The 16,013-nt window shown below is 46.4% G+C and overlaps 2 protein-coding genes and 1 long non-coding RNA gene across 3 annotated transcripts; 2 read left to right on the forward strand and 1 right to left on the reverse strand.

Moving 5' to 3' along the window:
• Positions 1-173: 173 nt before the first annotated feature.
• sgpp2 (sphingosine-1-phosphate phosphatase 2) lies at positions 174-10,341 on the reverse strand. The gene is made up of 6 exons (XM_076100373.1): positions 10,120-10,341; positions 8,726-8,734; positions 8,399-8,560; positions 3,091-3,270; positions 1,318-1,407; positions 174-719 (listed from the first exon to the last, which is right to left on the reverse strand). The coding sequence occupies exons 1-6, from the start codon at positions 10,339-10,341 to the stop codon at positions 174-176; spliced, it is 1,209 nt and encodes a 402-aa protein (XP_075956488.1).
• On the forward strand, positions 9,990-15,194 carry LOC142959170 (uncharacterized). The gene is made up of 3 exons (XR_012956196.1): positions 9,990-10,320; positions 13,746-13,794; positions 13,931-15,194. It is a non-coding gene; the product is annotated as an uncharacterized LOC142959170 (long non-coding RNA).
• On the forward strand, positions 12,350-13,187 carry rnf228 (ring finger protein 228). Its single transcript, XM_076100034.1, has one exon. It carries the CDS (start codon positions 12,365-12,367, stop codon positions 13,133-13,135), a length of 771 nt encoding a protein of 256 aa, XP_075956149.1. The 5' UTR covers positions 12,350-12,364; the 3' UTR covers positions 13,136-13,187.
• Positions 15,195-16,013: the final 819 nt, after the last annotated feature.

The following is a 16,013-nucleotide window of genomic DNA, read 5'->3' on the forward strand; positions in this document are numbered from 1 at the left end:
GCACACCGTGTTACAGCCTCGACTACTTAGTCAAATAATGTCACTGTAAAACATTTTATTTGCTATCAGTTCAGTTACATTTTTGTGAGTCAGTCACAGCTGTTAACGTGTAAAAAACAACATTGAAATAAATATAAAGGTACATTTTTGTTATGGCAAGTTCAAATCATCGGTCATAGCAGCCCCAGTAGAATAAACACTCTATTGACTAATATAGAATTGACAAGTCCAACAGATGTGTACGTGACAAACTTGTACGGCACTTCTATCTCCCTCCTCCTCCTGGCACCGTCGTCGCTTCTCGGCACTCCGTACCACGAATACAGCGCCTGCAGGCTCACCGTTTTCACTACCAGCCGAGTTCCCAGTAACGCCGCGCCTCCCACGAGGAAGCGGGCGCCACCTAGCGCCAACGCGTTGGCCGTGAGCGCGGGTAAGGGTACGGGCAGCGCCCCCTGGGGCTCGAAGGTCTGCCCCAGCTGCTGGTTCACCCAGTAGCCCACGGAGCAGCCGGCCCCGGCTCCCAGAATGGTGGTGGTGTCTCCCCGCGTGGTGGTGTAGCGGTCCAGCTCCGGGTACGTGTAGCTGAGGAGGAGAGGCAGCGTCAGCGCCGCGATGGGGGAGACGGAGCTGGTGAGCTGGAAGCGGTCGAAGGTCTCCCAGTACGGGTAGGTGAGGAACAGGATGACGGCGGAGATCAGAGCGCCACAGATCACATCCTGAGAGCACAATAATGAGACAATAGTTTAGATGCATCGATACCACTCATACGTGTGTTAATTGGTGAGCTTTAGAAGTGGATTTTGTTCATTTTAGACATTTTGGGTTTTGTGCTAACTGGCCGCTGGTTTTAGTATTTTTAGCCGACAGATATTCGAGAGGTATCAAACTTCTCTTCTAACTCAGCAAGGATGCAAAAAGCATATTTCCCAAAACGTGAAAAAATGTATATTTATGTATATTTCTGTATATTTAGGGAGAAATTATTTATAATTTATTTATTAAATATCAGTATTTTCAGCCCTGATAGATGTGATAAATATGCACTTAAACATAACTAAAACCTAAATAATCAGAAATTTACATAACTTTTCAAATGGAAGGTGTCTTGGATCAAAGCCTCAGCCAGACAGTTTAACCAGACACTGATGAATTATGAATCCTGCTTTGAGCTTGAATGTTTTATGCTTGTGTGTGTGTGTGTGTGTGTGTGTGTGTGTGTGTGTGTGTGTGTGTGTGTGTGTGTGTGTGTGTGTGTGTGTGTGTGTGTGTGTGTGTGTGTGTGTGTGTGGTGTGTGGGTGGAGGGACTAGCTCACCAGCACTGAGTGCATGCCAGTGTAGAGGCGGCTCAGACACACCAGAGACGACAGCGTCAGAGCGATCAGCAGACCCACCTCGAACTGGAACTGGGACACAAACACACTTGGATCACAAACCAAACGCTGAAATCTGTGACAGTGGAAACGTTACGCGTCACATGAAAACATTCCTCAGTAGAAACACATTTGTCATTCAGTAGTTTTTGTTCTTTTTAAACCTTCCTGATCAAATCATCCGTTCGTCAATCCTCTTAATGGCGACGTGTAGCTCCTCTGCCGGGTTGACGTAGTGCCCGTCATCAAGCCGCTGCTCCTTTATTCCTCTACTGTCTCCATCCTCTCTGCCCTCCCTCCTTTTACCTAAAGCAGCAGGTTTTTGTCCCCCCCCCTCTCCATTTCAATAACAGTGAGAAGAGAGGCCTTGTGTATTCATTCACCTCCCCTCCCTCCTCGCTGCCTTTTTTTTTTTCCCTTCCTGTGTCTTTTCCTGTCTTTTGCAGCTGGAAGCCTATTCACTGGTAGTTCATGAAGAGATTTTTTTTTGAATGGCCACAAAGGATGCCGGGGACAGGAGGGAGGTGGGGCACTCTGTGATTGACTGTCGTGACCTCCGACCTGCTCCGGGGGAACCGGGCGAGCTGCCCCGAGGCCTCGTGGCTATTCAGGAGCCTCTCCGCTCCAGCTCGCTACTCATCTACGGCTCTTTTTCTTTTCAGGGGGAATCCTGGAGGAATTCCAGGCCACAGTTAAGTGCTCTACTGTACGCGGGGGTTGTCTTGGGGGGGGGGGGAGGTTGCCGAGATGATTTCGTCTGACCTTGAGAACGGCAGTGCGAGAAAATTATAGGCGAATAGTTGCTGTGATTTGACCACAAATCAAGCAGACAGCTGTTGAGGCTGTAAAGCAGGATTGGGCATTCACTCGATCCTTCATTAAAACACAGCGCGTGATTAAGACGGCCTATGATTGAGCCACTGAGTGTTTTATTGACTTTGCAGTAGAGCGGGAGACATAAAGAGGGGAAGAGTCGGGAGGAGGAGGAGGAGGAGGAGACGTGGACTGACAGTCATTGACTCGGTCGAGTCCATCAGAAGACCAAACAGCGGCCGGGTGTGACTGATGGTGACTGCTGGCCCCGCCCCTCCCTGCCCATTGTCCAACGGCTCAGTCGGGACCCTGTGATGGACAGCGGGGCCACTCCCTTCCATCCCACTCTACCGTCCACAGACTCCCAGTGCCTCAAACTGTAACGTTCACAATTTTAATTTGAGCGAGAAGCGGCTCATTCGGATCGACCGATTTAACACCAACTGCTGCCTCGCTAATATTATATCCATAAACTTAAGTAGCAATTTAATAGCACAGTTAATGACATACCTATTGTCACAATTACGGTTAAACGTACACTCCAGATCCTAGTTGTAAATCCCCACTTATTAGCTTTGCTGAGCTTTTAAACCATGTCTGTGTCTTACATGGCCTACCTTCTCCTTGTCTACTTACAATGACAGCAGGGTTGTCTATGTGTAGAACTGCACTCACATGAGTTGGTTGTGACCCTCGTCTTGGTTCAAGTCTGGATGTCAATGATCTCTTTGGTCATTCTTCACCATCCACTCACTCTGCTTGATGACTTTGACTCAACAGCTTCATCGATTTGTTACACATGAGGCTACTGAGCAATATATTTGCGTTTTAAGTGCTGTATCTCACAACTGTGGGGAGTCATTTTTTATGCCGTCTTACTGCATTTAAATCAGCGACGCTCACCAGTATCCTGGACGGAGCGCTCAGTAACACCGTGAAGGAGATGGCGGTGGCGGCCATGGCGTGGGTGGAGGGCAGCCCGTATTCGGCGTCGATGCGCGGCTCCAGCTTCACCACGGGGGGCGAGAGAGGGCGAGGCAGCTTCAGCGTGTCCTTCATCACCTGGCCGACGTACATCACCAGCTGTGAGAGGAGAGAGGACCAGATATCTTTTATTATATCCAGGTAGCATTTTTATTTTTAATCTTGCAATAATGTTATGTAATATTTGGGGGAAACACCCTGAATTGATAAAAAAAATCCTTAAAAAATAAATAAAAAATTTGTTAATTTGTATTATTTACACTTGCAAACGATAAGGTAGTACAAAATGTAAATATACTTTGGTGTTTAATTATTACTTCTTTACTCAAGATTTCATTAAACTTTATTTTAAAAAAAGCAGCAATAAATCTACTGCATCGCTACAATTAAATAGAAAGGACAGAGAGAGCTGCAGGGTGCTGAAACTAGAGGAGGAAGATGATAAAATAATGAGTAGAGGAAGCAAAGATAAGGCGATGCTCTAAAACTTACCACACAGTCTTATAAATAAGTAATCACCGTTCCCACTCCAAAAGAAAAAAAAAGACTGCAAGAGTGGCGACCCACCTCTGGTATAAAGTGCAGATGCTGCAGTCATACAGAAACAAAATCTATTGTAAGAAACTGAGAATTGAAGAAGGCCGGATCTGCTGACACAGCGTCTTCAGCTGGCGCGGGTCAGACAGAGGGCTCTTGACAGAATGACACACTCAGTGCAAGGTGTGTGTGTCTGTGTGATGCTGTAACTGTGTGTGTGTGTGTGTACCCTGCCAAATGTGCTGCCTATTCTCTTTCATGAGATCCCCAGCGGCCCTCGGAGGGGTGGCCTGCTCCGGCTCCAGGTTTATTTACAGCTCTGCCTTGTATATTTAATGAATGGCTGTCTTAGCGAGGAGCAGGGAGGCAGCGCGCGCAGAGCGAGCTCAGGACACTAATGTGTGTGTTTAAGGGAGAGAATGGAGAGGTTGTCATTACCATCTCTACTGACACCGTCATCAGGAAATGCTTGTTCCCATGGCAAATGAGATATATATGAAAAAGAAAAAAAAGTCGGCTGACCCGCTGTTAGTGCAGCCACTTGGACGTATAAAAGGCCCACAGATAGAGATGGAGATGATGGAGCACACAGAATGGGGAAGAAATCTGTGAACACCAGAACATTACACTCTCTCTTTCCCCCAAACTGTGGGTATTAATAGGCTGCACTGGAGAGTGGAGGCAGAGGTTTTGGAACAAATCGCTGCAGGGATGTGCTCCCATTCAGGCACAAGAGTGAGGTCCAAATATTGGGCGGTAAAGCTCGAAGTCAGTGTTTCTGTGCATCCCAGAAGGTGATGGATGGGGTTGAGTTCAGGGCTCAGTGCAGGCCAGTTCTTCCCAACGTCTGTATATAAGAAGTGGACGGATTCATTGTAACGTCACCCATTGGTTTGTGGACTGCCGTTTTGAAGCATCAAGTTTGGCGTTTTGGCCATCGCAATTTGGGATTGGGGTCGTCGCCATCTCGGCTCGTTACCATATTTTGATTGCGGAGGAGTGACGTAGAGACGCCGTATACGGCAGACCATAAAGCATCCCCTGCTTTATGGTCTGTTTGACTCTAAATAGACCATAATGTACTAAATGAACATCATGCTGTATTGAAGAAGACTTGAAACTAGAGATTGAGACCATAAACTCATGTTTACAATGTTTACTGAGGTAATAAATCAAGAGAGAAGTTGAGTCATTTTCTCAGAGACTTCTATACAACCAGACTTATTTTTGCAACCAGAGCAGACACTTTGGGAAAGGCAGAAGATTGATGCAACTCCCAACTCTGTGCATTAAGCACAGAGTTGGAGACCATTCAATCTCAGAACCCATCGGTCTGACGACAGATACGTTTTTTGGGAGCGAGGGGCTGTATTTCTGGGGTTCCGGTGAGATGCGAGACTGGAGTTGGAGTTGAGAGACGACCCGTACGACTGCTGGGTTGTTTCACAGTTAGCTAGTTTACAAGATCATTTTCAATAAAAAGCTAAATCATCGTCGGATGATGGTCCTCAGATTGCATTTCGGTCAATGCGTTCCACCTATTTAGCTCTCCAGAGGGACAGTTTAACCAAAGCCTGCTCAAATTCAATATTCAATTCAATGCATTTGTATCGCCGAATATCACAAATCAAAAATTTGCAATAGAGGGTTTTACAATCTGTACAGAATGCGACATCCTCCATCCCAGTCTCTAGCTCCATACTTGGAATTTAGCATCTTTGAAAAGCTGAATCCTTATTTTACATCTCTCCTTGTCCTCTACAAATGCATTAATATAAAGTTTATTATTACAAATATTTGCATCTACATACACTGTATCTACACGCGTGCACCCAGATAGAATAATTGGCACCATGAGGTGGACAATAAACAGAGGACAGACAACGGTGAACCCATTTAGCACGTCTGACCCCATGTATTCACACAACAAGCCATACTGTGTGTGCACATCATGCACTGTGCCCCGCCCCACCCTGCCGTCACACAATGAATCTGCCTCCCCAGCTCAAGTGCTCGCATGATATGATACCCCCGCCCCCCCACCCCCGCCCCCCCTGCACACCATCAACACAAACATTATATTCAACTGGCTCATGAGCCAGCGTCTCATTGGTGTCTTTGTACAATTCACATCAATAGGACTGACCCAGGGTAAGTCTGGTCACATAAAGGGAAGAGTTAAAGACAGGTCAAGACACACACACACACACACACACACACAGAGTTGGGGTTTCTTCGTGAATAAGTGTATTGATCGAGGCCGCCAGTGCAGCTTTGGACTTTGATCTGTCAACATGTGGATCTGTGTGTGTGTGTGTGTGGTGTGTTGGGTAGGGTAGAGGCGCTGCAGGTCACTGTTTGTATGGAGAAAAGACACAAGATGTTTGTTTTGTGCCACAGCAACATGATTGGCTGATTTGGTTCCTGGTTCATACTTTTGACCACCAAGGTGCTGGTAACTTAAAGTTGTGTGGATACAATTACATCTGATGATCGATCTGTGCACACAAAGCAGGAACATATCTGAGACATGTTTGCTTCATAAAGATCTTAGCTTTTAATCGTAAAACCAGTAGAAGTTTAACTTTACTGACTGTAGAACTCATCAATAGCACATAGAGGTCCATCTGTACAATGGGTATTTTGGGACTCATGCTGCAGCCTGCTCTCATGAACCAAGAGGTATTTTCTGCAGCTATATAAGAGTTTCTCTATAATATCCTCACAGCATGGTTTGTTACTGCGATAGCCTTAAGAAGGCGGGAGAATTTCTCCTGGGTCCAGTTTTAAAGTTGCACTCAGCCTTTACTATCCTGCTTATAGACTTCCTGTTTTCTTATGTTGCTTTTGTACTGTTTTCGGCTGAGTGGACCATCACTTCTCTGTTCATGCAAAAAAAAAAAAAAAAATAACTGCAGCAAATGGTTTTCAAGCACTCTCAATAGTAGTTCTCAAAAATGGGGAGCACGTGAGTGAGGGAAAATATGAAACAGAACGCTAAACGTCAACATATTAGCATCGTCATTGGGAGTAGTTAATGACCGGGTCTGAAGTCTTACAATCTTTACATGTCACACTCTAGACGATTTTATCTGCTGACTTTTAACACCAACTGATCCGGACTGGAAGAGACCTGATCCAATCAGTCGTCACGCCGAAATCCTACACATCAGTCATGATATGCATTTTTGTCCCGGTCATTTTCAAGCACTTTGTGGCAGAAACATGTCGGTATTACCGCCAGTACAGCAGTGACCTTCCTTGTAGTTACGACAGGGCAGAGTCACACTGTCTTTGTATTCACAGACGGACAGATTCTGACCTCTGGTCTTCGTCACTGATGGCTGGTCAAGTTTCGTCTTCTGGGAATAAAGCGAGTGCAGTTCCTTCTCTAAACATTCTTCTGCTGTCCGCATCATAGTTCATGCCCTGTGTGTACAACTAGATGGGTTTTGATATTCCAAACAGCACAGTCGGTGCATGATTTGCATAACACTGTGCTACTATAATGCCGTACGACACGGCAATGTAATTCATGACCATATGGTTAATGACAGCTACCGTTTTCTAAGTCAACCAAAGTCACCCTGCAAGTAAAGGCAACAGAGTAGTGAAGGACACAAGGTGGAGGGAGAGAGGGGGGGGGGGTATAATGAGAGTGTTTTTCAGTAATGGACCTGCAGTGTGTGTGCTCATGCATACAAGTCTAAATGTGCATGGGTGCACTTCAGATGTTGCCGTGAGTTGCCAGTTTTTGCGTGCGAGACGGAGGGGAAAGAAAGAGAGCGCTCGATCCCTCCGTGAACCCTCAGATAACTCCACCAGCACAATGGCAGGGTGCTGTTAGAAGTTGGGAGTGCAGGGTGATGCGCCCCGAGGGCTGACAGGCCAAATGTTCGGTCCACAGAGAGAGAGAGAAAGCTCAGAGCGCTGATGAGGCCGATAAAACACTCTGCTGGTAGATTAGGGGGGGAGGGAGGAGAACACAAGAGTGAAGCTGGTAATGTCTAACTAGAGGGAGGGCGATGAGTGTGTTTAGGAGGCTAAGGCGGGGAGTGCGAGCATGCGTGTGTGTGTGTGTGTGTGTGTGTTGGTGTTTATGTGCAGTTTAAAAAGGAGTTCAAACAGCGGCCTGGTGAAGCCAGGATGCCAGAAGAATGGTGTCTCTTCCCCCTAGGGGGGTAGGGGGATCCAAACAAGGGGTTCAGACACAGGGCATCCACCCAGCGCTCGAGGCGGGGGACACAAAGGGCACAAAAACACACTGCCCATCACGCACAGTGCAGGAGAGAGGGTGTATGGCCGGCTGTGTGTCTCTATGAAGTGTCAAATACGCTCCCTCCGGGTTCACGTTTGACGGGTTTTCAGGCCGTCTTGTTGTTATGTGCTGGATTCTGTCAGAGTAAACGTCTTAAAAAAGGGGAGATTTTCATTTTCGGTAATGAGTCCCCGTGTGTGGCCTCTCGCTGTGTCAAGGGCCCTCGGTCAGGCTGGCCCCAGTGGCCCCTCAGGCCTGGGGGATATATGAACATGGTGGTGTCAGAGACAGGTCACTGGAAGGGGAGGGGGGAATGAAAGGAGGTTGAAAGGTGAAGAGAGGGAGATGAAGAGCAGAGAGAAGAGAGGTGGCATTGTGGAACCAACGGACATCGGACCGATGCGCACATCTCCCCCTCCAGCTGTGACTTACGGTCCACATGTTGACGAGGCGTCGGCACAGGAACGGGTCCAGGCTCCAGTGAATGCAAGGCAGACAGGTGATGTAGAACATTTCGTGCCCCAGGCCTGCCGAGAACAGGAAGAGGAAGTGCAAAGGCCAGTTCCTCACCTCGTACTGAGGTCTGCCGCAGGCCTGCGGAGAATAAACACAGAACAACACTAAAGGTGATGGCACCGGAAACTTCCGAAATTTTAAATCCCATCTCATCTTTAGGATGACATTTTTTGGTATTGTAGAAACATGTTTCCTAACCGCATTTGGATTAAAAAAAACCTACGATAGTAATTCAGCTATTACAGAACCATCCTAACTTTGGGATTTCCTAAATCAGGATGTCCTAAATTCAAAATAACTATCAAAAATGGAAGCAGCACGGTTGTTAGGCCTTCATGGCGATGACGATGAAGATGGGAGAACAACATGAACACCGAAATATAATGATTCAAAAGCTTCTCAAACTGTTTCATTATGCTTAAAATCTCCCAGACCGACTGCCAAGACGATTACATTTGATGTCCGGCTCTGACGAGGGTTGATTGAGATAAAGAAAAACGTCCAGAAAAAAAGTGGGATTTCCCCTCGTCACCCGAGACAATTAGTGCCTCGGACTCCTCGTCGTTAACCGCCTTGATTTTTTTGTTGCGCATGATAGCAATAAAGCTAGCTAGCCAGTGATGAGTAAGAGCCGCTGATATGACGGCTGGTCCATCTTGAGTAGCCAACCGGTGCATTCTAATCAAAAACACAGGCATGACAGGACGAGTGCTGATTGGACGATTACATTTTTCAACTTTTTTGTTTGTTTGCAGCTTCTTTTCGTCACATTTCATTATTTATACCAGCCAGCAGTTCAGAATCTGCTGGTTTTATCTCTTCAAATGATTAAAGTAGCACACAAATAAATACACAAATAAGTGCACAAGGTTAGGCTACTCCGAAGGGAGAAATAACAAAAAGAGTGGCCAGGCATCAATGCGGCGGAGGCCGAGACCTTTAGCCTCTCGTAAGCATCACGTTCCAAAAAATGCTGGATCCCACATTTCCCATAATGCAACACATTGACTTCTTTCATTAAACCCCCTTACCTCCTATAAATTCCACACTTCTTTCAAATCCCACACCTCAAATTCATAATGCAGACTTTCTGTTACATATCTGTAGTTTCCATGCCCAACCCAAGATAACCCCGATGATGTCATTATGACATCAGCAGGGTCTACGTCCGAGCTGAACACCACCCAGAAGGAGCTCCAAGTTCCTGCACAATATCAAGCCCATCCTCAACATCTGAGCCTGTGAGGAACTCCTCTGTGCTCCTCTTCACCTCGTCAGTAGTCTAAATAAATAGTTCGCATAAGAGAAGGTATGACACAGAAGAACGTAAACATCCCACGTGGCTTGGCATTGTGCCGGTGAGGATCTCGTGGCTGACTCAGACACCCAGACAAACGAGAAAAGCCAGTCACTGTTTGGTTTGCATACTATTTAAATCCGTTACTGGGCGAGTAAAGCTGTTGCACATGTAGCTCTTACTTCCTAGAACCAAAATCTTTAGTTCATATATTAATCTCACACGTTGAGGGATTACAATGCAAATAGTAATGGACTATGTGGTTTATATTTGTGAATTAAAATCATGTTTAAAGGTTAAAAGCACTTAGTGGACCAACTTTTGTCAGACTTACACTAACAGCACATCCGTTCTCCTTGTGTTTAAAGTTTGAATTCTGATCCTGGTGGTCCCGACTTCCCTCCTGCGGTCCACCGCGTGGTTCGCCGTTGTGGACCGGGGTTCCTCGCGTCCTCCCTCGGCTGCGATCATGACGCGCGGCTTCGACGAGGACGAGTCCGCATCGTCTCTGGAACCGGGCCACGAGCTCCGAGTCGTGAAGGTAAGCCAAGGACTGCAGCATGTCAGGGGTGGGGGAAAGAGGCAGGAGTGGATGTGGATACTCTGACCTACTCACGGTCGACGTTTGCACCGGGGCAGGGCGCAGAGCTCCGTACAGGTGCGGCTGCTGTGCGACGCAGGTGTGCGCAGCGGGGCGGGGCTTTAGTGGGGAGGCTGAACAGGTAAGTCTTGCCGGTTTGTCCGACCTTTATCCGGGGATAGTTCACCCGTTATCACAAAGTATTTAAAGCATGCAGCAGCCAGTTTTATTGCAATGTGTATATATATATATATATATATATATATATATATATATATATATATAATGGTCAGCTATATAACAGACCATATTGAGCCAAAGAATAGAGTTTAGAGTGCAACAGGTCATTCTGAGTACAGCTTTTGCAGTAAATTGTGGTAAAATGAGACTGCATTATTAAAAGATGATTCTCCATCATCATCAGCTTCTTAACCATCACCATGGTAATGAGACTGTGAAATTGGATGTAGAAGGCTTCAGGCTCTACTGCGTTGCTCCTGTTTGTTATCAGTCGCCCGCCAACAGAGATCCAGCAATTTGTTTGGTCATTTTCTACAGAAATCACAAAACGGCAACATTCAGAGGACGATTTCCTGTAAAGTTGAGTCCGGGGAACACTCAGCGGGGCCATCAATGTGCCAGAAATATAAGAGGATTTATTCACATGTTTACCAAAAACTCTGCAAATTGGATATGAGAACATGTGATGAATGGAATATCAGCTGGAGGTCAAGTTCTTTGGGTCGGTGAGGCCTGTGTCTGAAAGAGGACTGTGTCCATGTAGGCGACCCCTTCATTCAGAACTGTATTCCCCTCTTATTATAAAACTGTTCATTAACAACTTTTGCCAATTGTAGGGCTGAAAAAAACATTTTTCACTTGTTATTGTAACAACAAGCGTGTCTTGAAACCACATACCTGCTGTAAACAATGTTAAATCAGGACTTTAGTGATCATACGTGTCTTAGTGTTGTAAATAGAATCAACACAACTTCTGAGAATTTGTAGCCGTCAGCTTCAGAGCCAAATCTTGTGAGTGTGAGTCAGTTTGAATAATGTAACCGCAGGGTTTCACATCATTTGAGCCACTTCAAAGACTTGTCAGCTGACTACAGCTTCATTTGTGGTTCTTTCATGATTAGAAAAGGCTTTTAGTAAGAGCAGCATTTTTTATATTTTTTAAGTTTAAGGTTTTTTAAATATCTTCTTTTAAGTCAAACTTTGTGTCGGCAGGTTTATTACAGTGTTCAAATACAACATGTAGGCCTGTATACCAACATGATGAGATGCCTGAAGCCACTCCAAATGATTCCTGACCTGATTTATTGAACAAATGTGGAACTTTAGAGTCTCTTCATAAACTTGACTTCCCTATTTTTATATGAATTGAATAAAATATTCAACTGCCCATTGTTCCACTCAACCCCTTGTAATGTAAGACGGTGCAGTTTGATATTTGGTATTTGATTGGAACACGTTGAGTTTAGACGCTCGTTGTTACCGGAAACGGCGAATCGACGCCCCCATTTGACCAAATTAGCGCATCCTTTTGCTCTGTACGCAATTGCGTGAATCCACACCGAGAGCACTGGAAACGACACAACAACACTCTCTCTTTAACGGGACTTTCGGGGCGACACATCATCATCATCATCATCATCATCATCATCTCTCTCTCTCTTTGTGGGATGCTCGGATTCACCACCATTACGTCATCTATTCCCACACAGCCGAGCAGGAATCGAGAGCTTTTTCTTTTCTTTTTCATATTCAACCGGGATCCCGATCATTTGGACGGAGCGGCAGCAGCTCTCTAATACATCACGCGGCAGTGGGGGAAGGCTAATGGATAGATAAATATAGAAAAATAGCCCACATCAACAATGTCTGCGGGGATGATGGCGCTTCAATGAGCGAGGAGGAGAGGAGGGGGAGAGGAGGAGAGACGTGCACCGTCATCAGCATCTGTCCGCCAGCTCCCCTTTGTGTTCGCCGGAGAGCGTGAATGGCGAGAGATGACATGGCAGAGGTAGATCTGGCACCGAGCGGAGCGGAACCCCCCGGAGAGGCCTCCTCGGTGTTCCCCTACGAGGAGTACGAGTGCAAAATCTGCTACAACTACTTCGACCTCGACCGCCGCGCGCCGAAGATCCTCGAGTGCCTGCACACGTTCTGCGAGGAGTGCCTGAACACGCTCCATCTGCGCGAGGAGCGGCCGTGGCGCATCAGCTGCCCCGTCTGCCGCCACCGGACGCCGGTGCCGGATTACCGGATCCAAAACCTGCCCAACAACACCAAGGTGACGGAGGATTTCCCGCTCTACATCGAGTCGGACCCCTTGCCCCAGGACGCGCTGCCGCCGTACCCTCCCCCGCTGCACCCGGCGCTCGTCGCCCTGCGCCGGGAGGAGACGTCGGGGACGTCCAGCGTCGGCCAGGCGACCCCGTCCACCACCGTGTCCACCGCCACCACCCTCTCCCAGGACTCGGTGCGCTACGACAGCTGCCAGAGCTGCAAGCGGGTGGCGCTGACCACCGGCTGCGTCTGCGTGATCTTCTCCTTCCTCTCCATGCTGGTGTTGCTCTTCATGGGCCTGATCTTCGTGCACAGCCACAGCATCCCACCCTCGCCGGCGGGACCCATTTGCCTGTCGGTGGCCAGCATCCTGGCCATGTTCTCGGTGGTGGTCACGTGGCTCATCTGCTGGCTCAAGTACAGACCGGATCACGAGGCGGGCCGCTCGTCCGCCACCAGCAACTCCCGGAGAAACGCCTGACGCGCCCGCCGGCTCTGACTCTGGACGCTGGTGTGTGTGTGTGTGTGATTGTGTACATAATACTGGCAACTGATTCTCCCGCTCCCTTTACATTTTCTAGGGAACAAAATCTCGTCCAAAAATGGCCTTTTCTTATATAGCAAACACCCAAAAGGCCTTCGTGTTGTTTGGAGCAATAGGCCGACATCATCCTTGATAATCTTGTTCTTAAACTGTGCACTTGAATTGCCAGTATTGGCCCCTGGTGTTGGATCTCAGCTGGTTTGATGACTGAATGTGAGTGAAGTGCTTATTTCCAGGGTTTTGACCCCCCCCCCCCCCTCCTCTCCCCGCCCTTTCCTGCTATAAATGATATGCATCTCCCACAATGCACTCACTGTATGATAACTGTCCACAAGGATCCACTCTTATATCTCAACCGAGCACTAATGTACTGTACAGATATTTAACTATGTTCACCTCTCAGCTGATGGATTTAGGTTTTGACGGAGGAGAAGTCTCCAAAGTCTCACTAACGAGGAAGTCGTGTAAATAGCTCACAGAGAAGCAGGACTGTAAGGTGTCGTCCATCTTTCTTGATGACCTTTTGTGCTTGAACTCTTTCCTAAAGGATGCCACTGTTTCCTGTTCTCTCACCGTGAACACTGCACCTCTTCCAGGTTCTATTTGTTTTTGTTTTCTCGAAGGGATTCGCTTGTGATTTTGAAAGTGTTTGCCTACTTTTTGTGCATGTTAGCCTCCTGAAAGGTCACAGCTTTTTGTTTCTACTTCTTTTGTTTTTGTTTTTATCAACAGGAGGGACATCGTGTCTCCTGACTCGTGTGCCTCACCTTTGAAAACAACAACTTCACTGTAGTCATGATCACGATGGTGCACGGGGCCTCCTGCCGCAGACGGCGTCCAGCTGGAGTTTCAGTACAGGCAGAGATTTCCGCTTTCTGTCACATCATTTATGCAAACGGAAGCTGAAAAACAGGGTTTCCAACCACGGAGCTGCCTCTCAAATCGCCACCTTTTTTTCTTTTTACACTTATGATAAATGTGTCTCTTTGCATCCGGCTTTGAAGAGAGGTCAGAATAGATACCATAAGCCAGGCCACCTTCAGCGCCACGTTCACTCCTCTTCTTCCTCTCAAAGCGTGACAATCGAAAGCATCTGTTTTCCAGGCCAGACCCGGTGAACAAAGGACAGATTTGGTGTCACTGTGGTTCCTCTTGAGATCGTCAGGAGTCTTAATTACATCTGCAAACGTTAGGAGCCCCATGAGCTTTGTGGCTGTGATCAGAAAGAGGCTTAGGAGAGATTCATGTGTTTGTGTTATTTCAGTACCATGCAAATATTACATTTGCCTGAACTAAAACATAATAAAAACGTTTTTCCCCCCCTCAGAAATACAAGTAAAACAGAAACACTTTACTAACAAACGCATCAAAAAGGCTAAAACGTGAAACTTCTTCTCAACATTACTGTGAACCCGTTGGTAAATTCTGTGTGTGTAATCGTTGCTAATCTATACAACTATTTATTTATTATTCTTGAATATGGAGAGAAGAGTACCTTATTTGTTTGAGAAATGTGAGTTACACGCCTGTGTTGTGTTTCTGCCCCCCCCCCCCCCCCCCCGACCTTCCTGTGTAGAATTCGGACACCGAAGTGGTTTTAATGTGAGCACTTGTTGCCCTCGCACACACTCATGGTATCCTTCCTCACTGCATGGGGAATAAAACGACAATAATTCAACATGATTGTTAACTCCCACTCCAATCTGAGTCCCACGCTCGCGTCAATCATCCTGCCCAACCCTATTCCCCCCCCCAAACTTTTAGATGATGCACTTTCACCCTCGTATTTGACTCAAGTAACGAGGTAAAATACCTTTTTTGTTAAATGTAAGCGTATATTGTATTTATTTCAGAGGACCGTTTGGTTTTTAATGAGAATCTGTGGTTGTTGTTGAAGTACCAAAAAGTATTTGCACAGAGAAATGTTCCTTATGTGCTGTTTTACATACATAAAATAAAAAACACATTTCAGTAATAAAGGAATACGTGGAATATCCGGTTGCGTCCATCATTTGTCTCAGCACAGAAAAGCTCAGCCTTACATAATAACTGTGTGAACAAGCTGATTCCATGTCCACACAAGTAAAACACATTGTGTTTGTTAAATAGGAATCACATGTTAAATATCAAACCAGTGTGTCAGTGCAGGCTCAAAGATCAGATGTGCCCCCTACTGGTAGACACACAGTGCTACATGCCATTAATAATATAAAAAGAATGTGTCAACTTGATTGCACTTCTCATGCAGGTCCAGTTGTGTAAACTTCTGGTGGCTGAAACTTGATTAAAAGTAAATACATTTTTCAATATGTTAATAAACTGTGAGGCTCCCTTTTTCACTCCGTATAAATGAAGTCATTCATCCCTCATAAACAAACAGAATAGATAGAAAAACACCGGTGTTGACCAATCAGCGTCTGATTACAGCTTACTATTAAGGACAGAAGTTTCATGGGCCATAAATTAAAGCTGTCCCCCCCCCCCCCCCCCCCCCCCCCCCTTTCATATTCTCAGCAGCATGTAAACAAGTCTGTTAACTGATCAGATCACAACACTAAAGACTATTGTATCAGAGCCGAGCTACAGTTACACTGATTACTGGAAACATTAAGGCGAGTGCTCGCTTTTACCGCCATCAACCAAGATGAGACGACGTGTTCTTTGTGAGGAAGTCTGGCTAATGTATGTCAATGGCTCTCGTTAGACATTAAGCACCACAGTAGCATAAACATACTTTACGTGTAGGCTTCTAACTTGTGTTTTTGTTGCTTTTTGTATTCCATGTCAGAAGCTACAACGGTGACGTATTCAGTTT

Source organism: Anarhichas minor, unplaced genomic scaffold, assembly GCF_050575085.1.
Source record: "Anarhichas minor isolate MPS153535 unplaced genomic scaffold, ASM5057508v1 ptg000026l, whole genome shotgun sequence".
NCBI classification, from domain to species: domain Eukaryota; kingdom Metazoa; phylum Chordata; class Actinopteri; order Perciformes; family Anarhichadidae; genus Anarhichas; species Anarhichas minor.

Coding starts and splice junctions, on each gene's coding strand:
- sgpp2 (XM_076100373.1), bottom strand. CDS start 10,341: ATGCTGCAGTCCTTGGCTTACCTTCACGACTCGGAGCTCGTGGCCCGG. Junction 1,408..3,090: donor GCGCTCCGTCCAGGATACTG/GTGAGCGTCGCT, acceptor TTTGTGTCCCAG/TTCCAGTTCGAGGTGGGTCT. Junction 720..1,317: donor CTGGCATGCACTCAGTGCTG/GTGAGCTAGTCC, acceptor TTGTGCTCTCAG/GATGTGATCTGTGGCGCTCT.
- rnf228 (XM_076100034.1), top strand. CDS start 12,365: ATGGCGAGAGATGACATGGCAGAGGTAGATCTGGCACCGAGCGGAGCG.